General features: G+C 44.0%; 1 protein-coding gene across 2 annotated transcripts; it reads left to right on the plus strand.

Annotated features, from left to right (window-relative positions):
- The first annotated feature begins 6,572 nt into the window (after nt 1-6,572).
- UBE2L3 (ubiquitin conjugating enzyme E2 L3) lies at nt 6,573-24,057 on the plus strand. 2 transcript variants are annotated; one of them, XM_066199899.1, is made up of 4 exons: nt 6,573-6,635; nt 14,858-14,953; nt 18,211-18,397; nt 21,424-24,057. In XM_066199899.1, exons 1-4 carry the CDS (start codon nt 6,609-6,611, stop codon nt 21,576-21,578), a joined length of 465 nt encoding a protein of 154 aa, XP_066055996.1. In that variant the 5' UTR covers nt 6,573-6,608; the 3' UTR covers nt 21,579-24,057. The 2 variants fall into 2 exon arrangements, with proteins under 2 accessions (XP_066055996.1, XP_066055995.1); XM_066199898.1 differs by lacking the exon at nt 6,573-6,635 and adding an exon at nt 7,191-7,280.
- Nucleotides 24,058-25,522: the final 1,465 nt, after the last annotated feature.

The following is a 25,522-nucleotide window of genomic DNA, read 5'->3' on the forward strand; positions in this document are numbered from 1 at the left end:
AAAAGTTCCTTTTTCAAATCCCCTGAAGGCGACACCGTGGCCGTGGGGGAGAGAAGGGACATTTGGGGCACGGCCGGACTCGAGGGACGCGGGGTCTCGTTCCCCGGGCTCTGCTGCCACCTATTGGTGTCCCCACAGCCCCGAGTGAGCCTGGGGAACGCTCCGGGCCGGGCTCCGGCCGCCACTGTCCCCTTTTCCCTTCGTGTTTCATTCACGGGGGCTCACGGACCGGCCCTGACATCCGGCAGGAGGAGCAAAGGGCGGTGTGGTGCCAGCAGTGAGGTGGTTTCCTGTATTCTGTGCCTCGCTGTAAAACCACCTAAGGCTCACAAATTGAAAAGATTTTAAAAGCACCTTCTAAATTACTGATACGAGGTACTCGTACAGACAGACCAGGGGCCAGCCCAGCTCCTGGGATGCGCAGGATGTCGCTGGCACACAAGTGTCCCCACCTCGGGGAGGGACAGATCGGCTTCTCCACACAAATCAGTAGAACCTGCACTAGACCTTGTCACTTTACATCTACAAAATCCCCTTCTCATCAGATTCATTCATGAGTTAACTGTGAAGCTCAAAGTGCAAGGGCAAGATAACTCATAAGGTTTTACAAGTTTATCCTTCAGTAAATAGGGGGTTTAAGAGCAAATGCTGAAAAACTACAAGAAATACGTTGCTTTAAGTAAGCCTGTATCACAAGAAAGCCATCTCCAACACCCATGCTTGCAAAAACCAAACACGAAACACATTTGTATCTCAAAACAAATAATGAGATAGATGCAAAAACCAACAATGCTTTGAAAACCAGTAAACCTTCCACTGGTCTAAATAAATAATCATATCAAATAATGCTATTTAAATGTAAATATTTGAATGTTCACTTATTTTTAAATTCTCCACATAAAATTTAGTTATGAGTCACACTTTACACCATTCCTTTGGAAGATCTTCTGGCATTGTTACCAGCTGATATACAAAATGTTCACTGATGATGTGTGGATGGAGTAACAAATCCCACTGGTGCTGAGTTTTGTTCCTGCTCTTGGTTAATGGGTCATTTCATATCTTGAGGTCACATTTCCACTTTTGCTCTGTGCTGGGGGCTGGGTTGCAAGCTTTGGAACACAGAGCAGTGGCCCTCTGCTTTATGACATGTACCTTTCATTAGGATACACAGCATGTAAATAATTACTGCTCGGCATCCAAGTGACCTCTGTTGAAACAGGATGATCTCCTAAGTGCTAAACATTTTGGAGGTTTTAGGAAGTCTCTCCCTACTAGGATGGTGTGTTGCCTCTAACAGGAATTTCCTTTTTATATTACACTTTGAAGTAGAGTTTGGTAGGTCTGACTTTTCAAAATCCAAGTCTTCAATCACTGCTTGAATCTCTGAGCTGACTGTCTGGCTAGAGAAAACATTTAATATCTACACAGCCGGCACAAGTGGAGGCTCCCAGCCAACAGCAATACTTCTTCCAAATTGTTTAACTAGAGTGAGATTTCTTGGATAAGGTGCTGACACATGATTGAGGGGAATCTCTGTAGCTCCTGGTCTAGCAGCCAACACAATGACAGGGATTTCTTTGTCAAGACCATCCCTTTTTTTTTCCATTGCCCATGCCTCTGCTGCAAATTCTCACTTCATGATCTGCATTCTGCAAGAGCTCACTTGGCTATGGAGGCTCAGCGCTCACCATGTCATCCTTTGAAACTTCCATCACATTAGAGGGGACCTGTTCTCCTCTGCCATCTGTCAGCTCTCCCTCAAATCAACCATCTTCATCCAAGTCTCAAAGGCTGTAAGCCACTTCTCCAGTAGTTAGAGAAAGCTCTGCTTCAGGGTGCTCCTTAGGTCCATCCAAAGGGTCCTTGCCATGTTGAGCTAAGAACACTCCAAATTTTGCAGCCTACTGTCTTGGAGACTCTAGGGTTAAGGAACACTTGTCTGTTACTGATGCCTGTGTCTCAGGGGCCTCATCTGAAAGAAGCCCAAACCTAACTGCTTTGAAAGTGGTCTCCTGTCACTGCCTGCTCCAGCTGCTGGGCAGGAGAAGCAGTTCAGTGTCCTTGTGGTGCTTTGCCTCCTGCCACACTTCCAGAGAGCTTCCTGGCCTCCAAGACGGTTCTTGTTTTGAAGAACACTCCATAGTCCCTCCAGGCCCTTTCGGTCTCTCTGGGAATGATTGTCCCCAACCATCACAGCTGCTCAGGGTTTTTTTCAGACACATGGTCTTTTTCACTGCGATATTCAGAGTTTTGAGCACCATGGGACCTTGTCTGATTCAGGCTGATAGAAGCTAATGAAGCATGAATAGAAAGGAGCATGAAGTTCATGGTATTATTGTTGTAATACTTTGTACATTCCCCTCTCCATCTGTAGACCAGTTTCCAGCATCAAAGGGGACTTAACGCATTTAGTATTTTATTAAGTTAAGAAATATTGCATTCAAGGGGAAAGGCATCTGTATAGGACAGAATCACTTTAATAACATTCATGACACACTAAATGCAGGAGGAAGACAATGAGTTTATAATTCTATAATGGATACTTACTAGACAGAACAAATGTCAGATGACAATCATCATACATAATTAATTGCTTTTAAATGCTTGTCATTAGAGATCTAAGAGACTGAAGAGACAAGAAAACCTACATAAATTGTTGGCCAGGAATAAAGGATGGAGGATTGTCAACAGAATAATAAATTATGTCTTCTTCTTCTTTTTTTAACCATTTTAGATTTAACAATTCCAATGGAAAGGCATATAATTATTTAAGGCATTAATTATTTTTTAATCTTATCTTTTTACCTTTTGCCTTGCTCCTAGAGATTAATTTTGCCCTGGGTTGCAGGTCCCTTTGATGTATTTTCAAGGTATTGGAACCCATTTGAAATCTCAGTTCTATCTATATTCTGGAAACCATCACATTCAAGGAATCCTGAATGTGTGAAGTCTCCAGCTGGACCAGAACAGAGGTCCACCTCTCCCACCCCCCTCTCACTGTCCATGGCAGGGGAGGATGGTTTATTTAGGGACCACCGTGCAAGCCAACGGTTTGTCACCTCACACTTCCAAGTATCCATAATTATGACCAGGCATCAATTGGAGGGAGATGTTAGATGATTATTCCATGCCTATTCTCTTTTTTAACCCATGTATAGACCTGTTACCCAGTTTGACTAGTTCTTTTTGAGCCTGCTGACTGTTGCCTTTACTACAGCCCGTGGTAGAGGGTTCCAAACATGAATTACCTGCTGGGGCGAAAAGGCCTTGTCTTTGGGCAGTTTGTAATGCCTGCTCAGTCTCTGTGTGTACCTTCATTCCAGTCTGCCAAGTAACAGCTTCATATTCATCTCAGCCCCTGCCTCTATGATTTCATAAGCCTTCATCATATTTTCTCAGCCTCCTCCCCTGCAGGTGGAAGAGCCTCAGCCACTTTAATCTCTCTCAGCACATCACTGTTGCACTCTCTTGACCATCACCTCTGCTCTTCTCTCTACCTTCCCTAGTTCTGTTGTGTTGTTCTTGCGGTGTAGTGATGTCTCCCTCTCATAAGCACCATGTGGGGGTACCAAGGTTTCATACATCAACCAAATTATTCTTATTCTTTCCTCTTCCCTTCAGTTTTCATTATGTTTTTTGTTTTCTTTCAGATGGCCATTTCATAACCGTAAAGTAGCCAGCAGAATTTTTTCTAAAGTTTTCAATGGTTGGGCTCTTTTGGCTCACTTGTTCACAAAATCTGTTTGCACAATTTCTTTTTTAGAAGTGGAACGTGCTTTAAAAAGTGGAAATGTGATCAAAAGTTATCTTTAGCAGAGGGCAGGCATAGGTATAGCGTCCAGTCTTTTGAAGATATGACAGGATAAACACTAAAACCTGCATTCTGGACACTCTTAAGTGTCAACTAAAATAATGGATACAACCTAAAAACCACACCAAAAGGCCAGTTTAAAAATGCAGAGCCATCTTCCAAGCTATGTAACAAATGGCCAGGATTTTGCTGCTGACAGAAGAGTAGGAGGTATAATTGATGATATTCTGTCTGAAAAAAAATTCCTGCTGCTTCTCCAGGATTGTACAGCAGCGTGCCCTGACTTAATAACTGGCACCCAGGTGAGATCCAGCACTGGGAGTAGGACTGCGGTCCTTGGTCATCCCCAAGATGCACGTGAGTGTTGGAACCATCAGGTCTGCTCTGGATCCAGCCTGGCCCAGGCACTGGAATGGTTCCAGGGTACTGGCAGCAGGTGTGTGAGATGTGCCCAGTTCTGTGTAAACTTCTCAAACACTGTTGTAATAAATGATTTCAACATTAAGTGTCAATTTGTGAGGACAGCTGCACTCAACACCAATTTCTTAAGAGCTGGCTGGGCTGTTGTTAGTTATTGTGTGGGAGGTATTTTTGTCTTGTTAAAGGAAATGCAGATTAATTTATAATTATCCCAGCTACTTCTGACACTCTCTTACAAGCTGTAAATTAATGGATTAAAACTACAGATAGTAATTTCAGATTTCCCTGCGGTGCTTCTAGTAGTCTCTGGTGTTTTGTGGTTCTGTGTCTGAATGCAGGTAGAGATGAGGGACGGAATAATTGTGTTTTGAGGGAAAAGTCTTCAGAGAATATGCGAAGACATATGGTAGTCTTGGAAAATTGTGCAGTCAAATAAAGATGAGCTGAAGATATAAATAGAGTTTTGGCAAATAAAGAAATCAAGATAGTATCTGAAGCAGCTTGTTTTTCCTATTTGTAGACATCTGGATAATCAGTTGTAAGAACTCTTCTTCCAAGTTACCATGGTATCAGATTTAGGTATTTCTACATTTCACAATCATAGAATCTGAACTAGCTCTTTTATCAGATGTCAGCATTTTTAAATCTTCATCACCAGCATCCCACTTGAGCAGCACATCAAGAATCCTCAGAGAGTCTCTGCAGCTTCTGCTTTCTCACAGCCCGTGCCTGCCTGGCACATGGGTAACTTCTCCACCCAGTTCAGCACAGGCTCGCTTTGCATCCCTCCACCACTTCCCCACGAGGGTCTGCCTCTTTCAGCTTCCTCTGACTCCATTTTCCTGGAGTAAAACGAATGCAAAACTCTTTACATATCTAATAGAATAAAGTTATCATGATCATCAAATATATGTAATAACTATTTACAAAGTATTTCATAATATGCATATGAAGTAGGTGAGGACTGAGGTGATCCCTTTAGGTGCTCTATAGCTTATTTCATTAACAAATGTTGATTGAGTTTTGTAGCAATAAGCACTATAATAATTTAAATATTGATTAGCAAATAGGTTATTCAAAGACTAATTTTAAGTTTATAATCCTGTGCTTCATAATTGGAAACTTCTCTTGCGTTTTTACAAGTTTTTGAAAGCCTGTTGTAATAACCACAACGTTTCCTTTTTCAGGTTGTATGAGTATGTAAAGTTTATTTTAGAGCTTAGAACTTTGTTGGTAACTTGTTCTGTAGAACAAGAGTTAGATCAAGTGAGGACAAGAACCCGCACTAGGGTGGGGGAAAGGGGAATTCAGGCCACACATCCAGCAGTCCTGGAGTAATTCCTGAGTACACTGGGTTGATGGAGAAGGCTTTAGAGAGCAAGTCAGGTACCTGAACACAGATGTCTGGTGGCATTTTAGATGTGATGTAGTAACTTATGTCCCAGGCCCATGCGGTAACATATCTGCCAGCCCCGTGTCTTGGATACCTGAGGACACCTGCACTGATGCTGGACCCTGTGGATCAGAGCTGGGGAGCAGCCACAGTAAGAGCTGCACTACGGGGCTGAAGAGCACATGGCACCGACAGGCTTGACCAGTGCTGACAGTGGATTTTCTCCTCTTCCACAGCACTTTTCTCTCGGAGATCGCGGCAGGGAGCTGGAAGCAGGGGGTGAGGCTGGACTGGGCTGCTCGAGGTAAGGCCAAGGGTGGTTTCATCAGAGACCAGCGGGGCTGAGGCTGGTTCTGTGGTCAGATGCCTCTTCTGAAACCGCCCTTCCCTCTCCCTTCAGAGTATTTGAAGAAACTAAGAAATAAAGCGTATGAAGAGGATATGGGCTTGTTTGAGAAAGCCTGTAACTACAGGTGGTTGTCTCTTCCCCGCCGAGGAAGACGGTACCGAATTTGGGGGATGCACAGTAAAAAGGCACAGCAACACTTTGAAATCAGTGGTTGGTGATTGAAAAGGCACCGCAGCCACCTCAGGGCGGCGGGGGCCGGGCCGGGCCGGGCCGAGCCGAGCCGAGCCGGGCCGGGCCGAGCCGAGCCGAGCCGAGCCGGGCCGGGCCGGGCCGAGCCGGGCCGAGCCGGGCCGGGCCGAGCCGGGCCGGGCCGGGCCGGGCCGGGCCGGGCCGGGCCGAGCCGGGCCGAGCCGAGCCGGGCCGGGCCGGGCCGGGCCGAGCCGAGCCGGGCCGGGCCGGGCCGGGCCGAGCCGAGCCGGGCCGAGCCGGGCCGAGCCGAGCCGGGCCGAGCCGAGCCGAGCCGGGCCGAGCCGAGCCCACGCCCCGCCCCGCCCCGCCCCGCCCCAGGAAGCGCAGGGTTTAGCGGCCGGCCCGCGCCGCGATGCATTGTGGGGCGCAGCAGCAGAGCCAAGATGGCGGCCAGCAGGAGGCTGATGAAGGTAACAGCGCCGGGCAGGGCCGCCGGGCGGGCGGCCCCGGCTCCCGCGGCTGCCCCTCCGCCCCGGGCCCCTCCGGCGGCGCGGGGCCGCCTCCCCCGCCGCGCCCCGGCGGGGCGGCCTCTTCCGCGCCCCTCGGCGGCGCCCCGCGCCCGAGCGGCCGGAGCGGGAGCAGCCGGCACTCGGGCCGCGGCCGTGAGGGGCCGCGCCGCCCCCCCGCCGCCGCCGCCCCGCGCTCCGGCGGCGCCCCGCGGGCCCGGCTGCCGCCCGGGGCCGGGCGGCGGCGCGGGGCGGGAGCCGCGGGCCGCCCCGACCCCCTCGCTCGGGGGGCTCCAGGGTGACTAAGCAAAGAGGAAGGGACGGGGGGAAGGAAACGCCGCCGCCCGGGGCCGGGGCATCCCCGGGGCGGCGGGAGGGCTCGGCGGGGAAGCGCCCTCTCCTCCCTCCTTCCCTCCCTCCCTCCCTGCGGGAGGAGGTTCGCCGCTCCCCCGCGCTCGCCCCGGTGAGGAACCGTCCCCAGACGCCCAGGGATGAAATAATTTCGTTCTCGTTGTTTCGGAGAGTAACCTCTTCCTTGTATGAGTAAGAGGCTTATCATACAGAAACATGGACCTGGGTTCAGAAGTTTCTTCATTCGCTGCGGACGTGGTAATGTTTTTGTCTTCACTCTTTATTTGTTCTGAACCGTGGATGATACTTGGAAATGGAAACTCGGCCCCGCTTGGGCTGTAACCGAGAGCACGTCTACTTTGTGGTTAAATACCACTCGGGATTGTGTTTCTCGTTGTTTTCTTTGAGGAGGGAGGTGCTTCTTTAGAAGGAAAATTGTAACCATTGCCCCCAAAGCACACAAATTTATTTGATGTGCTGTATATAATTGCCAATTAACATCACAAACTGTAAGCAGTGAGGTGTGCCTAGGACACACGTACATAGTGGCATGAAATTTATTCATCTGTAAAATGCCGTGGCAGAACCCAGATTTGCATGCAGAGTGCCTGTGGGGAAATCAATGAACTTTACAGGCCAGTCCTGGGAAATGGAGGGGAAAGACCCCGTGAGTGTTGAGCAATGTTTCACCCTCATTAAAACCCCTGCCCCTGTGAGGTGCAGAGCAGCCCAGCACTGGCATTTGACTGATACTTGGGTGATTCTGTTAAACTTAATCCTTTAATAGCAGTTTTACAGCTGCCTTGAAGGACATGGACCCCGAGTAGGGCTGGGATTTCACCAGGACATGCTCATGGCACGTCCTGAAGTTGCATTTCCTTAATGGTGCAGATATATAAATAACCATTATAACTTGGGTATTTTAGAGGAAACCAATGGCTCAGCAGTGCTTCTGTAAGACTCATTTTGTTGGAGCATTTAAAAATTAAATAGTAGATAGATTGTGTGTAGTGTCATTCATATATATTAAAAATCAGTAGGCATAAACATTTAATTGTCCTTAAGGATCCTGGTGAGATGGAACTCATTTTTTATTTCATTTTTGATAGCTCTATATTTTCTCAGGGCTTTAGTATCATAATCATTATGTCTGTTGCTTTATGCGCAAATAAGGTTTCCCTTAGTTTCAGATATAAAATTAAATAGTTGTTTACTACTTAAGTAAGGCAGGTTTTCTGCCTGTTCTGAAAAAAAACCCATTAATTATTCTGATAGTAATAATATATATTTTCAACTTTTTTTTGTTAATTTAAAATAGGAAATAAAAATCTGAAAGGCAAGAAAAAATGTTCTTAATATTTTCAGTGCCTCTTACTTTTCAGCCCCCCTCCTCATTTTCACTATACTTCTGAAACATTAGTTTGTACTTCAGACTTAAAAGGAGTTTTGATAATGTGACCTTATTTTCTAGAAAATTGGTGTGGCAGTTGTTTCTTGGAGGGAGTGGTGTGGCAATGAAGGAGATATTGATAACTTACCTATTCTATTTTCACTTTTGTCTTTGTTGCCTAATATCTGCTTGTGGTTCATGGTGTGTGTGGGGTTGATGCAGTTCGGCAGCTGTGGGGTGCTCCGTCCCACAACTTGCAGAGGCTGTGAAATCAGCAGTTCCCTCCCTGCTCTGGGCAGTCAAGGCAGCCCTAAAGGCTCTGCTTTTGCCATTCATCTCGGTAGGAACAAAGTGGAGCTCCCTTTTAGAGTGGGGATGATGTCATCGGGATTGCTGCAGCATGATGTGAAGGTCCAGACTCACACGTGTATCCACCTAATATCCCTGTTAAAGGCCCACGTTCACAGGGACTTCGATTTAAAGTCTTTCACTGGTGAAGTTTTGTGTTTGGGAAGAGTCTTGGGGGTGTCTTTGTCAGGGGCTTGGAGTGATGAGTGATTATAACTAAAGGAAATACGGTTTTTCACTGTGTCAGTCAAATACCTTTAAAATAATTTAGGATAAGCATTAACTGTCTTTTCTTTGAGCAAAATAATCAAGCTTGTCTTTGATAAACGAGACTAAACCTTAAACCTTTTATAGCTGTATAAAATTAAGCAATCCCCATTTCCTTAAGGCCTTGCCAACATTTTGAAGTACTGCATTTTTTCTGGACTCAAGTCATGCATCATAGTTATTCATATTAATCACCATGGCTCAAAGAGGCTGGATGCAGTACATCCACAATAACTCCCAGTCTGCCTGTGGAGAACAGGGAGCCGTGTCCACTGTCCAGGTGGGAATGGAAACCCTTTTCCTCTTGGGGAAGCCATTTGCATCTGGAGTTCACAAACCTCTGTTTGAAACAAGCATTACAGATTTTGCCGTTGCACTTGTGCTGTTCAGTTCTAAACGTGAATTCAAGTTATAAAGACAACAAGATTGGCTTGTTATCTGAGGGTGTGTTTGAACAAATCACCTTCCCTAGGCCAAAGACCTTTTTTTCTGGCCTCTTTTTGCCGGGCTTTATCCCATCAAATGGTGCCATCTACCTGATGTCTTCTCCCCTGATTCACAGCAGCTGCGGGGAGGTGTGCCCTTCCAGGAGCACACCTAGCTTAGCAAAAACATGAAATAAACACGGCTAATGACTCATATTCCGGTGACATCTGAGGTGGAGGTGTGATCTGTGAGCCACCATTCCACCTCTTCAAAGAGCCCCAGTTGCAGAATCCTGACTCCTTGTGAAATGTGACCAGTGGGAATGACTCTTTGTCAAGGATGTGATGTTGTGGACAGTGTCTCAGGGTTAAAACAGCAAATATGGATTGATTATACTGAGGAGAGGATCTAAGGCTTCTCTTTGAAGGGGGTGCTGGGCTTCATGGCCCTTTCTCATAGAAAGGAGATTGTCTCCAGGCTGTATGATGGGGAACATGGACGTGCCAGAGTCTTCAAGGAAAGACTTTGCAGAGTTGCCACCCAGTAATGTGAAAGGTGTTCTCCATGCTGGATCTGCATGTGGGGAGGTGCAGAGGGACACTCCCAGCCCCTGCAGGGGAAATGCAGCCTGTGGTGCTGAGCTGCCCCTCCACAGGGTCTGGGTGCTCTTGGGGAAGGCTCTGCTGCCCCAGGGGTGGAGCTGGGCCCTTCCGTGGTGACTGCCTGCGATGGAGCTCAGGTGTCTGTAAGAGCCATGCTTTGCTTTCCTGGTTTTTACATATTCAAAAGTACCTTTAGTGATAGGAATTGAAAACCAATCTAAAGAGTAAATAACACTTCACATAGGAAGTGAGATACATACTCAGTTATTTTAATTTTTTTGTTTTTATTCTGCTTCCATAGTTGCATAGTCAAACATTTATGCAACTGTTGAAGTCCATGATAAAATACAAACATGGGACCACACCCAGGTAGGTGGCCTGCAATCTCCAGGATGCTGTAAACATTGTAGTGCTCCCAAATAAAGGAGTTTTAAACAACTCTGATGCTTGAAAAATAATTCTAAATTGATCCAAACTTCAGTTCTTAGTAACACGGGAAGTGTGGTTTTGAGCAACATATGGTTGTCCTTAGGCAGAAGTGAGAATATCAATGCATTTTTCCCTTTTTGAAACTGAGAATTGACAAAAGGATTTTTAAACAAATGAAAAGACTTTGCCAAAAAGTAGAATTGCTCAGTCAATAAAAAGTGAGTATACAGGGTTGTAATGTTGCAGAGGAAGCTTACTGCTGGTTCTATTTCTGGTTTTGGCTGGGTTTGTGATGGATTTTTGTGTGTGTGTGTGTGGTAGGATCAGATTTTAAGGTTTTAGTAGGACTTCTCTGTACTGTAAATCCAGAAAGTGAAACTGGCCAGTTCCTGATCGGTGTTTTGGAGCCTGTTTGACTTACAGGCATTTTTTTGAGAATGTGTTCATAAACAGATAAATATAAATTGTAATAATGGTTTAGAGTTATTTCAGGAGACTTTTGGTTTTCTTTGTGAATTTAGTAGCATTCTGGGCTTGATGCAAAACTTACTAAAGTCAGTGTGAGCTCTTACACTTATTCCCGTATTCTGGGATTGCATCTTACAAGTGTTTGCCTTCACTGCATTTTCCTGTCTGCCTTGGGTTTTTAGAGAAGTCACAAAACTTGAAAGATGCACGGACAAAACAGCTGGAGGTTTTAAAAAGACTTTGCTACATTTTAAGATGATATTGCTTTTCTTTCTACTTTCAAACATTTAAATTTTTGATTTGAACAAACGATTACAACAGTATTGAAAATGACAGTTTTAAACCTTTAATGCTTATATATGAGAAGTAGTACGTACTTTTGTGACTACCTTCAGCCTTATGTGCTTGAAGATCAGGTACCACGTACCACCTCTGGAACAGTGTTGTCTCCATTTCATGTGCTGTGTATAACACTTTGTCTGAACATTTCCAAATTACAAACATCATCTCTCAGGAAAGCCCCATGAACTAAATAAGACTTTTCAAGTGGATAAACCAATGCAGCAAGGTCACATGCAAGGTTGATAAAGGAGTGGGGAATGAAGATTGATTGAAATTTTCACTGCAGTCATCTAACCTTTAGTTATGCTCCTCTTATGCTCCTTTAATTATGTTACTTGACAAAATTAAGGGGTGGAGAACAAGAAAAGGAATTAATCTATTTACTGTCTGCCTAGACTCATAAGTATTACTTTGAAATAAATATCTGGACTGTATCCTTTTACCTCATAAAGTAGTTTTTGTCCCTTTGGAGTTGCTCATGCCCATGTTAAACGTATTGTTAGTTTTTAATCTGTGCTGCTTGAAAGTATTTAGTATCTCATTCACTTTTTTAACAGCACTTTTATACTGCAGTTGTGTCTGCCTCCCTAGCCCTGAAGCAGTTAGATCTTTATTATGGGTTTTGGCAGTTGCCAGAAGAAAAAAAACCAAAACAACCTCCCCTCACACCCTTAAATTGTGAATGGTGAAGCTGTTACCACTCCTGAAAGCGCGGCCTGTGTTACACTGCCCTTGTGGGGACAGGAGTGGGAAAAGCTGTTTGTAAACGAAGCTGATTCATTTGGAGTGACACACAAAGTCCGAAACACTCCTGTAGTATACGAAAAGTCATTTCTGGTATAAATTCAATCTGTGCAAGCCCGGAGCTGAGGTGCGTGCCCTCTGCAGTCCCGGCTGGGCTGCGTGTGGGGCGCTGAGGAGCCGCCGGTTATCCCTGCCCTCCCTGGCGGCTCGTCCCGCGGGACAAGGGCAGAGCGCGGCCCGCCGCACTCCGGCCGTCACCGCGGCTTGCCTTTGGAAGCGCTGTCCTGCAAAGGCCTCACGTGTCCGTTTAAAGACGAAGACGGCCTGAGGAATTTTTGTCAAGTTTAGTGCCTCTCTACTGTTTAATTCCCTCTCTCATATAATGGACTTGAGAAGAAGTGGGAAACAATTTGCATATTTAACTTTTCATTGATGGCATACAAAGTTTGACAATTTTATATTGATCTCTGTATGGGATTCATGCATTTCTTAATTCAGCATACAGTTTTTTAACCTGAATCTTAACTATAAAATGTAGGTGTTCGATTTTCCAGCAACGTGAAGCCATGCTTTTCTAATTTGTTTTATTAGCTTAATAACATACCTGAATTATAGAGTCATAGTCCTTCCTTTTTCTGCGTGTGGACAATTGTTCTGTGGGCCAGCAGCGGTACAGTGCTATTGTCTGAACCTGGGACAAAAGCTCCTGCATGGAAGCTGCAGTCCCACTGGGCATAATGGGGGAGATTTCTGTCATGTGCACGTTTTTACTGTAGTAACTAGAAAATAGTCTAAAGCCATTTTCCTTGCCTGGTTTTGGAGCGAAGGCACTTTGGTGATGCACATTTATTCATGCTTAAATACCTACAAAATTAGCTTATTGTGATCTCAGTGTTTGATGTGTTCCATCTAGCGTAGAGTGGAATTTACTCCTTTTCCATGCTGTGGAGCAGTGGTTTCACAGTTGTGTGTGATGGGAGTGAGCAGCAGGACTCAGTTCACAGCAAGTTCCTCTCCTGACCCCGGCAGGGCAGAGTCAGCCCGGGATGTGCCCGGCTCTCCCTGAGCTGCTGCTTGTGCAGGAGCACTCGGGGCACTCTGAGTGATGGGAAAGCACCTCTTAGAGCTGCCATCATAAAGGTTATTTTCTTTGGAATATTTTGGGTTGCTCTCTATCCCTATAAATATGCTTCATGGGATTATTTTTGGGGGGGTTTTATGTTTTCCTGCTCTTAGGAAATAGGATAATCCTCTTAGCTCTTAAAAAAAAAAAAAAAAACCAAAAAAACCCAGCCAAACTGTCTGTGACATTGCATAAATCGAGCAGCAGTGGAATTTAGGGATTATTCCACGGGTCTAAACTAAAAAGTCAGTGTCATGAAGATAGTGTTAGGCATCAGTTCAGTATCCAAGCCTCCAAGGTTAAACTTCTGTCTTCAGAGTATGCTCTTGCTTTAGTAGGGGCAGTGGGTAGGAACAGAGATGTTCATTTGCTGATATGTGGCTCTGGTGATTTTTGTTTCACGTGCATTTGGAATTCTCGTTTTCCCTTTGGGTTTGAATTTTATCATGATGCTGAATTTATGCAAGAGGTTACTGCAAGTATGAAATCTGCCTGTCAAGTGCAGGAAGGTTGGATCCAAGATGAACACAGAACTATTTTAGAAAACAAACCATGGGCAGTACAGCACTTGTAGCAGGAAAACTGATCTCTTTTGTTTTCCATTGCTCGTAATTGGTGGGTTTATCGTAATTATAGCCAAGCTAATTTTGCAAGGTGCCTGCACCCAGTGCAGAGCACTGTCAGAGCACCCCAGTGCTGCTGTATAAGCAATATTTTTCCAAACCTATGCAGCCACCAGGCATGTGCTGCAGCTTTGAAAGGGCTGGGAAACTTTTATGTTTTGCTGTGGATGATGTTTGAATTCATATTTGGTTCAATTCTCTTTAAAGATAAAATGGCAGAGTTCAACCACAAAGGACTGTAATTGTGGGGGAAATAAAAGTGAAACCTTGGAAGTGTTTCTTTTTAGGTCTTATGAAATACTCCAGGAAACAGACCCTACAGTAGGGCTTATATGTCATTTTAAATACAAAAATGCTGAAATGCTTATTTTTGGTGATACCTGGTTGGCTAACTGATTAAAAATAGTTCAACTGGTGCAGGAAGATAACCTTGCTCAAGACTGACACAGCTTTAAAGAGAGGAATCCTAATGTGTACTGTGAGCTTTGAGGTGGTACTAAACCGAGAGAAAGCTGAATTTTTTCAAGTTACTGCTCTAAACAAGGCTTGTTTGGCTTAGATTGATGTTTTTCTGGGTTTGGATCAGTTTAAGCTGTTCATGCAGGAATTTGTTCATTTTCAGTTGAAATAATTGGCCTGTTCTGTGGTTTTATCCCTGGTTAAAACTATTATGAAATAGTTCTTCCAAATCACTGTTCTCCTTCACACAAATCCTACGATGCATTTTATTTCTGCACCTCAGAGTATTATCAATAGTCTGTGACCAAAGGCACTGATTTGCATTTGAGATAGAAAAACGTTTTTAAATGGAGTTTTTTAATACTTCTGCTTCATAGTGTCTTCTTAATAGCAAGACATTTTTGTGTGTTCCTTCACATATCAGAAAAGAAGGGTTTTAATATCTCAGAGAATTTTACTTTTTAGAGGTACAAAATTTTATTTCTCATTTATGTGGGTTGCCGCCACTAATTAAAGAAACCCACACTGACCTTTAAGCATTTTGAAAAATAAATGTGACCATCTTGCTTAATACAGTTATTAACTCACATTTAACACTTTGCTTTGCTTTTCAGGAGCTTGAAGAAATCCGCAAATGTGGAATGAAAAACTTCCGTAATATCCAGGTTGATGAAGCTAATTTATTGACCTGGCAAGGGCTTATTGTTCCTGTGAGTATAGACTACTCCTTATGAGCTTTAAAATAAAATGAGGATCGTTTGTATCTCATAAATCCCCAGCTCAGTATTGCTGCTGGTGACCATGAAGGGACTGGTTATTGTAGGCCTGGGCTTCAGGCCGGAGCTCCACGATGGGCTGCTGGGAGAGGTGTTGGAAAGGAGAACCAAGTGAAGTTTGCTTTTGCATTAAGCCTGAAGTACAAAACATACATGATCATAGGGGGGAAAAAAGGAATTATGAAATACTTTTACTCCTTAATAGGTGGGGTTTTTTTTTAATTTATGAGATTTATTACTAGGATAAAACTGAATATTGGGAAAAATTCGATGGAAGGAAAAGGTTTGGATTTTCCAAAGTGAGCTCTTTAAAAGAAAGTGATATCTTTATTTAGGCATTAGTTAGTGCCAGAATAAACCTATTCCACTTAATTTTTTTAAAAGCACTACAGTCTTCTTAGGGAATGTTTCATCAAATTAGATAACCATTTTATTAGTCAAATAGAGAGAGATTTGTTACTAAGGGGAAGGCAAGAAATGTGATGTGTTGATTTCTTGGTTGAAAGTCACTTGGATTTTCACCCCTTGTATTTCCCACTGCTGTGGCCCATAGCAGTGGGAAGTGGCTGGCTTGGTTTTAAGAGCTATTTTTAGTCTGCAGCAGCAGGGGATGGGCCATGGGGGAAGCAGTTGTGGTTTTCTGTGGGTGCTGCCAGAGCCTCCCCAACCAGTGTAAGTCTGTCTTTTTATTACATGAGTAAGACTTTGAGACATCTCTGTGGCAGTGCCTCTGCCTCCTTAGTCACATGGCACAGGCTGAGGGAATGGCTGCGCCTTTGCACTTTAAATGCCCTGGAATACATTAAGTTTGCTGTTTACTTCTGTGCCTGCGAGTGATTCCTTGGAGTGGCTGACACTGCTCCTGCAAACAAAGCCAGCAGCATCTGACACAGAAATTTGACAGAGCTGAGGAGCAACTTGCTTTCATCAGCCACTTTGTGCTTCATGTGTAACAGTTTAGTGCTTTGATAATACTTTGAAGCAGTATAAGCTTGGTAAATATGACTAATAAACACAAAACACAAAAATTCTTGTTTATTCCTGTTAAGATTAGGAATGTGCAGTGTACAGCCGCTATTTTTAACAGTTTCTGCTCGACAGAGGATGAGCATGGTGTTTGTTTTGCAAAGCTGTGCAGCATCGCAAGTGTTTAAATGTTGGTACAGTGAACTGTGCTCCAGACCTGCTTTTTGGTTTGTTAAATGTCCTGTTACAGGGGAAATAGCCTCAAATTCACTGCTGGTATAGTTAAGGGAGAACTTTGTTATGAAATTACGCTTCCTGTAGTAATTTCAAATCTGTTCTTTGTGTTCAAAGAGTAATATGTTTTTATCCTGAGGTTATGCTATAGATGTTTTAGTGTTGCTGTCTCTTCAGCTATTTTTGGTACCAGAGTTGATGGCTTTAAAATGCAATTCATGAGCTCATTGACAGTTAAACTTTTTTCTCTGTGTTTTTGCTTCACATGCTGTTTCCATTTTAGCAAATGTTCTTACTTAGGGTTTAAAGACACATATTTCAGTAGGACTAACCAGTTACTGATTATTAAACGCTATAACTGGGCATTTCTTGGTCAGCTGCTTACTGAAGGTGTGAAAGATAATGCTTGTTATTTTAATAACAAGATAATGTAAAGGTGAGCTGTGAAGCTTTAAAAGCTCTTGTTTGTAACTTATTTTGTTCTTCAGAACAAATGTTAGTTTTTAATGGTGCTCACTCAATTGAGAAACAAATGGAAGATACTTCAATTTGGTCAACATCTTTTCCTGTTCTAAATTGTAGCATGAAGGACTTTGTGTCCTGTGGGTGGCAAGGTAAACTGATTTCAACATCAAAACGAGACTATGTAGCCCAGGCTCCTTATTCATGTCAGAGGTACAGAGAAGCAAGTGGATGTTTTTAAGGCAGGTCACTTCTCATGCCAGTTCACGGAATATCCTCACAAATTACAGCATGTGATGGAGGCAAGAACAATTGAGCTGTGGGGGAAGAGGGCAGTGACTGCCTAAGTTGTCACCACCACCACAAGTTACTAGTTCAGCTTCCAAAGGTTTTAGGATTGCTTGGGTAAAAAGTGATTTTAAAGCTTCTGTAGTTGCCTCTGCCCCTGGCATAAATTGCTGTATTTCTTACAAACACACAGCCAGATTCTCCACATGGATGAGCCTAAAATGAAACGTTTTCTGTTGACAAATATTTTAATAGAATGCTCCCCACCCCCAAATATTGGTAAATTCTGGAGTGGAATTGATTGCAGAGAAGGGTCTGGTTGCTAATGAAGAATGTGTGTGATTATACTTTACACCAACTGGAAACTCTCATCCTTTGGTTCTTGTTCCCAGAGTGTTTGGAAAGGCTTCATTCCATAGTTACTGTTTTCAGTGCACGATGATACTTTCATAGGCTTTAAATGTAGCAATAGTTTATTTTTGTTCTTCTTCTCTTGCGCAGCATCTGAAGCATCAGTATCAATAGTCTAACAGGTTTTTCCAAGTGAAATTCTGGGCATTGTTTTTTCTGTTTCAGCATGAAGAACTGCTTTGCTCACTTCACAGTTCTCTCATCCTGCTCCTTCAGAACTGATCTGATAAGAGTGGGTGCTAAAACTGCATACAAATTCAGAATGTTCTCATCAGCAAACACAGTGAATATCTATCTTTAGTACCAATGAATGCTCAGCAGATTTCTGTGTAGTCAGCACAAAAACCTTCTCGAAACATTTAGGGAGATCTGGCAAACCAAACGGCATTGCTGTTCATGCCACCATGTTGTGAGACACACAGAATAACTGTTCAGAAACCCATTTCCCTTGTCAGGCTTGCTGTTGGTGTCTTGGAAAGGGTTTACTATGTTTTTTGAAACACAAAGCCGGGAATAAAACTCCTCCTTACTGGAGAGGGCCTTGAGTTGGAAGTAAACGGAGCTGATGCTTTCTTGCCCATAGAAATGTCAGCCAGCTGTAGGACAATGGCAACCCGCTTTTTCCAGAGTGGATGCAAATGCAGGTTGTATTGCCTCTCACATAGGTTTGGATGTTTCCTGACACATAAACCTGGCAGTAGCGTTGGTAGAAAATGCCTTTCAAAGAGGTCATTCAAGAGATCAAAGAAACCCAAGTCTGTACCATGCTGCTTTTCACTTGTAGCCATTAGCACGTGCCACAATCTTGACATTCTGTCTTCTTCTTGCAGGACAATCCTCCATATGATAAAGGAGCCTTCAGAATTGAAATCAACTTCCCAGCAGAATATCCATTCAAACCTCCTAAGATTACATTTAAAACAAAGATCTATCACCCTAACATCGATGAAAAGGGGCAGGTTTGTCTGCCAGTAATTAGTGCTGAAAACTGGAAGCCAGCAACCAAAACTGACCAAGGTAGGACTCCGTGTGGAGAAAGAACTGAGTACTGAGAAACTCTGTGGAGTGTTTGAATTTAAAGCTAATGATGTTTCCCTTGTCAGCTTCTCAGTGCTCTGAGGGAATATTCATTGTAAGGGTTGTGTCATGAATCACGTGTGGTGAGCACTGAGTACAACTCTTGTGGAATCTCATTTTGTTACTGCAATGGGAGGTACTGGCACTGAAGTGGCATTTCCACCTCCAGGAAACCACAAAACTCTTCATGACTAAGGAGTTTATTAAGGAAGTGTCCTTGGCATACTTTACAATTTTGCTGGTAGTTTGTGTGGGGGGTTATTCTCTGTTTCTTCTTAAACAGTGACTTTAGAATCCAAAGGTGTTCAGTAAATTCTTGGATGTTTGAAAGAAAGGGTCAAAACCCCCAAGGCTTTCTATATTTTATAATTGCCATGTGGTTCAGTGATCTGAACGTACAGCTTGAAATACCACAGGAGTCTTAAACAAAATCTGAAATAATACCACAGGTTAATTTGCAGTTCTTAAAAAATCATTGCTGTTGGGCTTGTTGTGTGTCTTTGATAAGAATCTAAAGATTGTAAGGAAAAATTTTGTCAGGTTCTGTGGCAGACTTAAGTGCAGTATAAGTAGGGTTGTTTTCTGTTGTTGCTTGCATGGGTTGTTGGGGTGAGAATTTTGTGTTGTCTGGCAAGTAATGATTAGTTGGGTATTAAGCTTTTGTTATTATACATATAGAAAGCAAGCATCCTTGCAAAAAAGTGCTTATTTTTTTAAGAGTATTAATTCAAATGAGTAGCAGTTTAGGGCAGTGCTGGAGCTTCAGTGACACTGAAAGTATCTTGTTCCATAGGAGAAAATACTTCTCTCTTCCAGGCTCTTCTTTAAGGTTATTTTCACATGGTCTGTGTTCCTGACAGGAAACCACGCTGTACTTAAGGTTTCTTTTTTCTGTGTACCCCTGCATGCCAAAGAAAGTACTTCCAGTTGTGTGATTGTGGAAAATTCCTGTAGTTGTTTTAGAAGAGATGAAGCAGGTGAATGTTGGTGAAAATGGAGGTGGCAGCAAAAAGAACCTGTGAAATAGGATGGCCAAGATCTTAGATTTGTTGTAGATTTATCCCTGATTATGCAGGACAAAGGTCCTCGGGAGAGAGGAGAACATGTGGAAGGTTTCTGTTCTGTTCCGCACCTCAGCAGCCGTGTCTTGGTGCTGTCAGCCCTTGCTAATTAACTGAAGGACTTGGATGTCTCTACCCAGCTTGAAAAACAAGCTGCCATTAGCTGGAACTACTGAAACAGTTGTTTGCGTGCAGGACATAGTCAGTGTCTCCTGAGAAGTAGCAATTCCCTTTTTATCTGAAAGAGTGAATAAAAGCTGTGCTAAAGTCAAAATGTGGAACCGATCCTGGGTATCAAAATACTGCAAATATCTCCAGGTCTGTTGAGTTGTGATTTTTTGTTTGTCTGAAGTCTTTCTTCAATAAGTTGTTTTAGTGTCAACATCTGTTGTTGCTACATGGCTGTATGAACCTGTGACAAAGTTACTAAAACCCTGCTTCAGTGTCTATTCCTTTTTCTTCAGATTTCTTCTGCACTGAAAAATCACTCTCAGCTTTTCTCAATGAAATAATGCGACATAGTTGGTACAGCATCAAAGTGATTGGTTTTGTTCACACAGGTGGCAGAAAAGTGAAGAGATTAAGTTCATAAATCATTAACTTACCTTTCACATACTAAATGTGCATCTTCCTGCTGTACTTTTTGTTAATTTATGTTTAATATTAAAAACAACTGTTATGGCAGGATGGTTTCAAACGCTGGGTATTGAGGCAGCTCCTGTTCTGCCACGCCTGGTTTTTCTGCCTTGTTACTGTTGTTCAGGTTATTGAACAGACATTTTCTCTGCAGTGTTTTTGCATGCCTTGCTCAGTGAGAAGGCATTGCCACTTCTGGTTTTAGCAATGCGATGGCAGTTGTTGTCAGGCCAGGACTGGTGAGTTGCTGTGAAGGAAGCTGGTATCAATTGTACATTCCTTGGATGGTTTGTTGCAGTTTAAACTCGGATTCGTGGCAAGAAATGTTCCTGTTTAGCAGTTTAGAGACAAACATCAGATTTGAGCCTGGCTTTGAGTACTTGTTTTGAAGTTTGTTCATGGGTGGAAAAGACTGAGATCAGTGCCCCAAACGAAGCCACTCTGGTGTTCCAGCATCTGCTGGAGTGATCATCATTGTATGAACCTGCACTCCTGCCCAGGAACACTGACACCTTCGGGTGGCTGGGCAGTGGGACTCCTGATCTTGTGAGCTTCCAGTGGCTGTGAGGATGTGTGTGAGAAAAGTGTAGCAATAAATGGCACTGTGGGGTGTGAGGTTTGCTGTGTAAATGTCAGGTGCATTTCCGTTTCCTGAAGAATGACTTTTCTTTGGAAAGAGACAGGGACATTGGTGACATTGCTGTGAGCACCTTGCCACTCTCACCTCGTCGTTTGCCCAGTGCATCTCTACCTTGGGCATTTGGGAGTAAAGGGAAAACTTGCCTGCTGTTCATAGGAGAAATAAGAATCATAGGGAAATAAGGCTGGAAAAAAGGGTTTCCAGAAGAGGCTTAGTCACAGCTGTGTCACTGTGACAGGTGTTGGGAAATTCTTCATGGTGCAGATTCCATCTTTACGCAATCCCCTCAGTGAACCTGTCTGAAAATTTGATTCATTCTCAGCCATAGGAGAGGATTGTACATGGGATGCCCATTACATGAGAAATAATTTGTGGTGCTCTTTGGTCTCTATTCGTGCTGATTTTGTTTACAAATACGATTTTTCTGGTGTTCATTCATGGTCATTGAACTAAATCTTGGCATATCACTGCAGCTTACTCACGCCCTGCGCTTGAAAAGGCCCGAGATTTATGGGGATGTATTTAAATGCAGTTAAAGCTCTTTCCTTACAGGGGAATTTTGCTTACATTTTGATTTTGAAAAAATGAACCATCTCAGTCTCTGACGGTATTTATACTTCTTTTGACAGTAATCCAGTCCCTCATAGCACTGGTGAATGACCCACAGCCCGAGCACCCCCTCCGGGCTGACCTAGCTGAAGAATACTCTAAGGACCGTAAAAAATTCTGTAAGAACGCTGAAGAGTTTACAAAGAAATATGGTGAGAAGCGACCAGTGGACTAAAATCTGACACAAGTGCTGTCAGCAACCTATGATAGAAGATCGGAGCAGTGCATTTGAGACACCCCGTAAAGCAGGACTCTATGGAAAATTGACAAGTGCCACCTTTCGGTGTGAACTTGTGGCTGTTACTAACTTTCTACAGTTTTCTTAATCAAAAGTGGGCTAGGTAACCTGTAAAGAAAGGATTAAAATTTAAGATGTTCTAGTTCTGCTTTCTTTGTTTAAAAATCACTGCTTCAATATACTTTAAAGTATGCTGTTTTCTTTTTCTTGTCAGAATTTATCAAAAATATCTTAGACTTATATTCTGCCCTTAAATTGAAAAGGTTGTGGCTGTCATTTCTTATTTTTCCTTGCAGTTCCCACTCTCTTGAGTTCATACATGGAATTTTAACCCCCTCCTCAAAGTGATGTCTTAGGAAAAATATCCCAGTTCCAGCAGAAAACGATTGAGTGTTTGGCAGTTTCGTTTACTTTTCTTTCTAAATGTTGCACTGTGCTTTGTGGGACTTGTTTCAAGTTCCCCTGAACTTCAGTTTGTAACATAATAAACAAAATCCAACCCCACAAAATCAATCAGAAATAATGTCTGGGTCTGATGTAAATCTGGCCAATGTCTATTAAACGGGGAAACCCAAGTTTTTGTGTGCGTCATTGAATTAAAATATGGCTTATTTTCTGGTCTTGGAAAACTTTGGAAAAAAATCTGTGGCCAACAAGTAGTGGAATGTGATTGCAAACTTCCTTCACTTCTATCCTTAGTACCCATGCAGAGTAGCAGGAAACGTGCACAGAACAACATTGCAACCAATCCAGGAGAGTTCCAGAAATTGGGGACCAAGAGGTACCAAAGTGACAAAACTGTCTTTTGAGTTTAAAATCACTATTTTGGAATCGTTAATTTTGAATTCAAGAACTAAATCTGACAGCGCCGCTGTCGTCTCTGAACGTTTTCCCTCAGAATGCAGCAGGAGCATCTGTGTTTGTGGGGTGGCCGTTGCCAGGCCTGAGCACTGAGGTGTGACAGTGTGCTGGGCTGCTGCTGCTGCTGTGTTCAAACACGGGGCAGGGCACTCAGTGAGTGCTCAGTGGCGGTGGAGCTGCAGCCCCCGGGGCACTCCTGAGCATGCTGAAGGAAAGGGAGCCCTTTCTGTTCAGAGCTGAGCATCCTCTGCCGTGTCTCTGCTGCTTCTGCTGCCTTTCCCCCCCAGCCCAGAGCGTGATTCTAGCTCCACAGTCAAACTGCCACACAGTCAACCTGCTGTCTCCCCTTCTGCAGCTGGGGTCTGCTACTGAGTGAATGGATTATTTCCAGAAATCCATTGCTCTCTGGGAGCACATATCATTTCTATGTGCAGGAAGCTGAGTTAAAAAATCCCTGACACCTAGGTGGTTGCCTGTACTCCTAAATTCAGTTTTAATGCAGCCTCTGCCTTTGCAACCTTTCAGAACTAGTGTGTCAAGCAGTAGATCTCTCTTGGTTTTAATGTCTTGTGTATTTGCTATTTCCTCATTCGTCCCTCTCCTCTGGCTTTCATTTCCAATTTAGTGTAAACAATGACAGCCCAGTACCTCACCTCTGTTGAAAGTAAATTTTTTTATAAGTTAGGGAGCTAAGAAATTTTATGTTTAAGTGTTCTTAGACAGATTCTTTGGCAGGTAAATAAAGTTAAACCACATTCACCTTATTTACGGAAACTTGCATTTCCTAAGTGTTTTCAGGCTTGTGAGAGCACTATTACCAAATTTCACATCTTTGTGTCTTCATTTGCAGAAAGTTGGTACTGATTTTGTTTCGTTCACGCTCACTCAGATTCATAATAAAATAATGCCAAATTATCTGTCAAACCGAAGTGTGTAACTTCTGCATCACCTGAGTCACTGTACCTTTGATCATGTCCGTTGGCATGGAAACTTACCATTCTCTAAATTTTATTTGAAACGAAACTGTAGCACTAGTCTGCTGCCCTTGTTGCTACTCAATAGTTACTCTGTGGTTGTAAAGCCTCTCAGGTCAAAGACTGCGTCTGTGTGCCTGGCTGTGCTCGGATGCCGCGGGAAGGGACGGACGGGCTGCAGGAACTCCGGCCGAGCCGCACCGGCCGCTCCCATCCAGCTGCTGAGCTCACGCGAAGACACAGCTCGCTATCAGTTCTCTTGGTGTGTTCTTCATAGTCCAATTGCTAAACTGAGACGTGTAAACAAAGTGCTGGCGTGTCTGGGACAGCCTCTGAACAAAGGGATCCGGCACCTGTGTGGCTGAAGGCTGCGGAGGAGAAATCCAAGTGCGAAGTCCTATGATAACTCAGGAAATCAAGCTCTTGTTCTCTCTGGTTCCCTAAGCCATGCTGAATTCTAAACGTGCAGTTGAACATCCACAATGAAAGCAGCGCACTGGTGAAACTACACCCAGGAGTACTGGTATAGGCTTTCTGCAAGTCCATTCTGCTACCCTAATAAAAATTGCTCTCAAAGGCTTTGTGGCACAGTTTTATTTTCACAGAGCTCTGGGAATTAACTGGGATTGTAATAGTTTTTTAATTTGAACTCGGGTTGTCTTTAAAGCTTTCACAGAACCGCTGAGAAATTTCCTTATCTCCCTATATTTTATGCAATTGAAAGGTTCCCTGTTGAGTAGTCTTTTAGTAGTCCATTATTCATTTCTCTAATTAATCGGAAATTTGGGGTTTAGTGCTTTTCATTTAAAAATAAGAAATTTACAAAATCAATTTTTTACAGTACAGGGCTCAGGTAAAGGCTGCCCTCAGGTCATCAGCGCTCAGCTGCCAGGAAATGCATCCAAAATCCCCCCGGTGCTGGGTACGATCAGAGCCAATCCGGCGCTTAGAACATGGAGCAGTTTCAACGTTGCTAGCGAGGTTTAAAGTATCCATGAGAAGGAAGGCGGTGCCGATTCCGTCCCGCTGGAGCTCCGCGGTCCGGCAGCGGCTGCAGTGCGGCCCCGCGGGCACGGGGGGGCGCTGGCGGGCGCGGGTCTGTCCCGGTGCCCCCGGCGGTGACGCCGGCCCTGCTCTCACCCGGGACAGCCAAGGCATTCGCTGGAATATAGGAGACAATCGGGAGAAGATTTCTTACCGCGTCCTTGATGTTTTTCCTGCCTGTACAGGACAAAAACTTCCTCAGATGTGTTATAGGAAAGGTCAGACGATTCCCATTAATGACAGGGAGGCCCTTCCAGCCGTGTGGGAGCAGACAGGTGAGTGGGTTTAGTTCACTCTCCAGATGTAACTAAACCCAAAAGCCTCCTGAAGCTTTGCAATAGAAAAAGCCTGAGTTTATTTTTCATTTGAAAGAATGATGGTCATACTGATGTTTTTTATGTTAAAAAAACATGGTTAACAAAACCAGATATGTTAAATAGATCACTCTTGTGCAGAGAAGGAGCATAAACAATCTAAAATAATTTTTCCCTCTGCGGAAGTCCTTACAGGAATGACAGGGCTGCAGTTAAGAACATATCAGCACTGCTGAGGCTCGAGTTGGAGTTTGAATGCTCTGGTGACAGGGATGAAAGGGACAAATACAGGGACCTTCTCCACTCGCAGCCGTGCTCGTGCCTGGCACGGCTCGTGCCCGTCCTGAGGGGCAGTGGGTGGTGCAGGACCAGTTGCTGCTGCTCTCATACACAGCAGTTACCGAAATAGCAGATGGGTCAACAGTTGCTGCTCCCGCAAAGTCATCCAAAAAATAAGAAGCCTCTCCAAAAGGCCTGTGGCTGATGTTACTTTCCTAGGGGGGCTTAGTGCCAAGAGGCAATGTCAACAGGCAGAGACACAATTGCTGCAGACCCCACTGGGGCAGTGTGCCCCGACTGCTCCGCCCAGAAGCGGCTCTGAGGGTGACACCCGCGCCCCTCACTGCCGGTGGGCAGGTGCCACTGGAGGGGTTGGCTGCTTTCAGAGAACCTGAAGGTGTCCAGCCCT

This window comes from Chamaea fasciata, unplaced genomic scaffold, assembly GCF_029207755.1.
Source record: "Chamaea fasciata isolate MVZ Bird 193981 ecotype frontalis unplaced genomic scaffold, bChaFas1.0.hap1 SCAF_18, whole genome shotgun sequence".
NCBI classification, from domain to species: Eukaryota; Metazoa; Chordata; class Aves; order Passeriformes; family Sylviidae; genus Chamaea; species Chamaea fasciata.

Coding starts and splice junctions, on each gene's coding strand:
- UBE2L3 (XM_066199898.1), top strand. CDS start 7,239: ATGGACCTGGGTTCAGAAGTTTCTTCATTCGCTGCGGACGTG. Junction 14,954..18,210: donor GGCAAGGGCTTATTGTTCCT/GTGAGTATAGAC, acceptor TTCTTCTTGCAG/GACAATCCTCCATATGATAA. Junction 18,398..21,423: donor AGCAACCAAAACTGACCAAG/GTAGGACTCCGT, acceptor TTCTTTTGACAG/TAATCCAGTCCCTCATAGCA.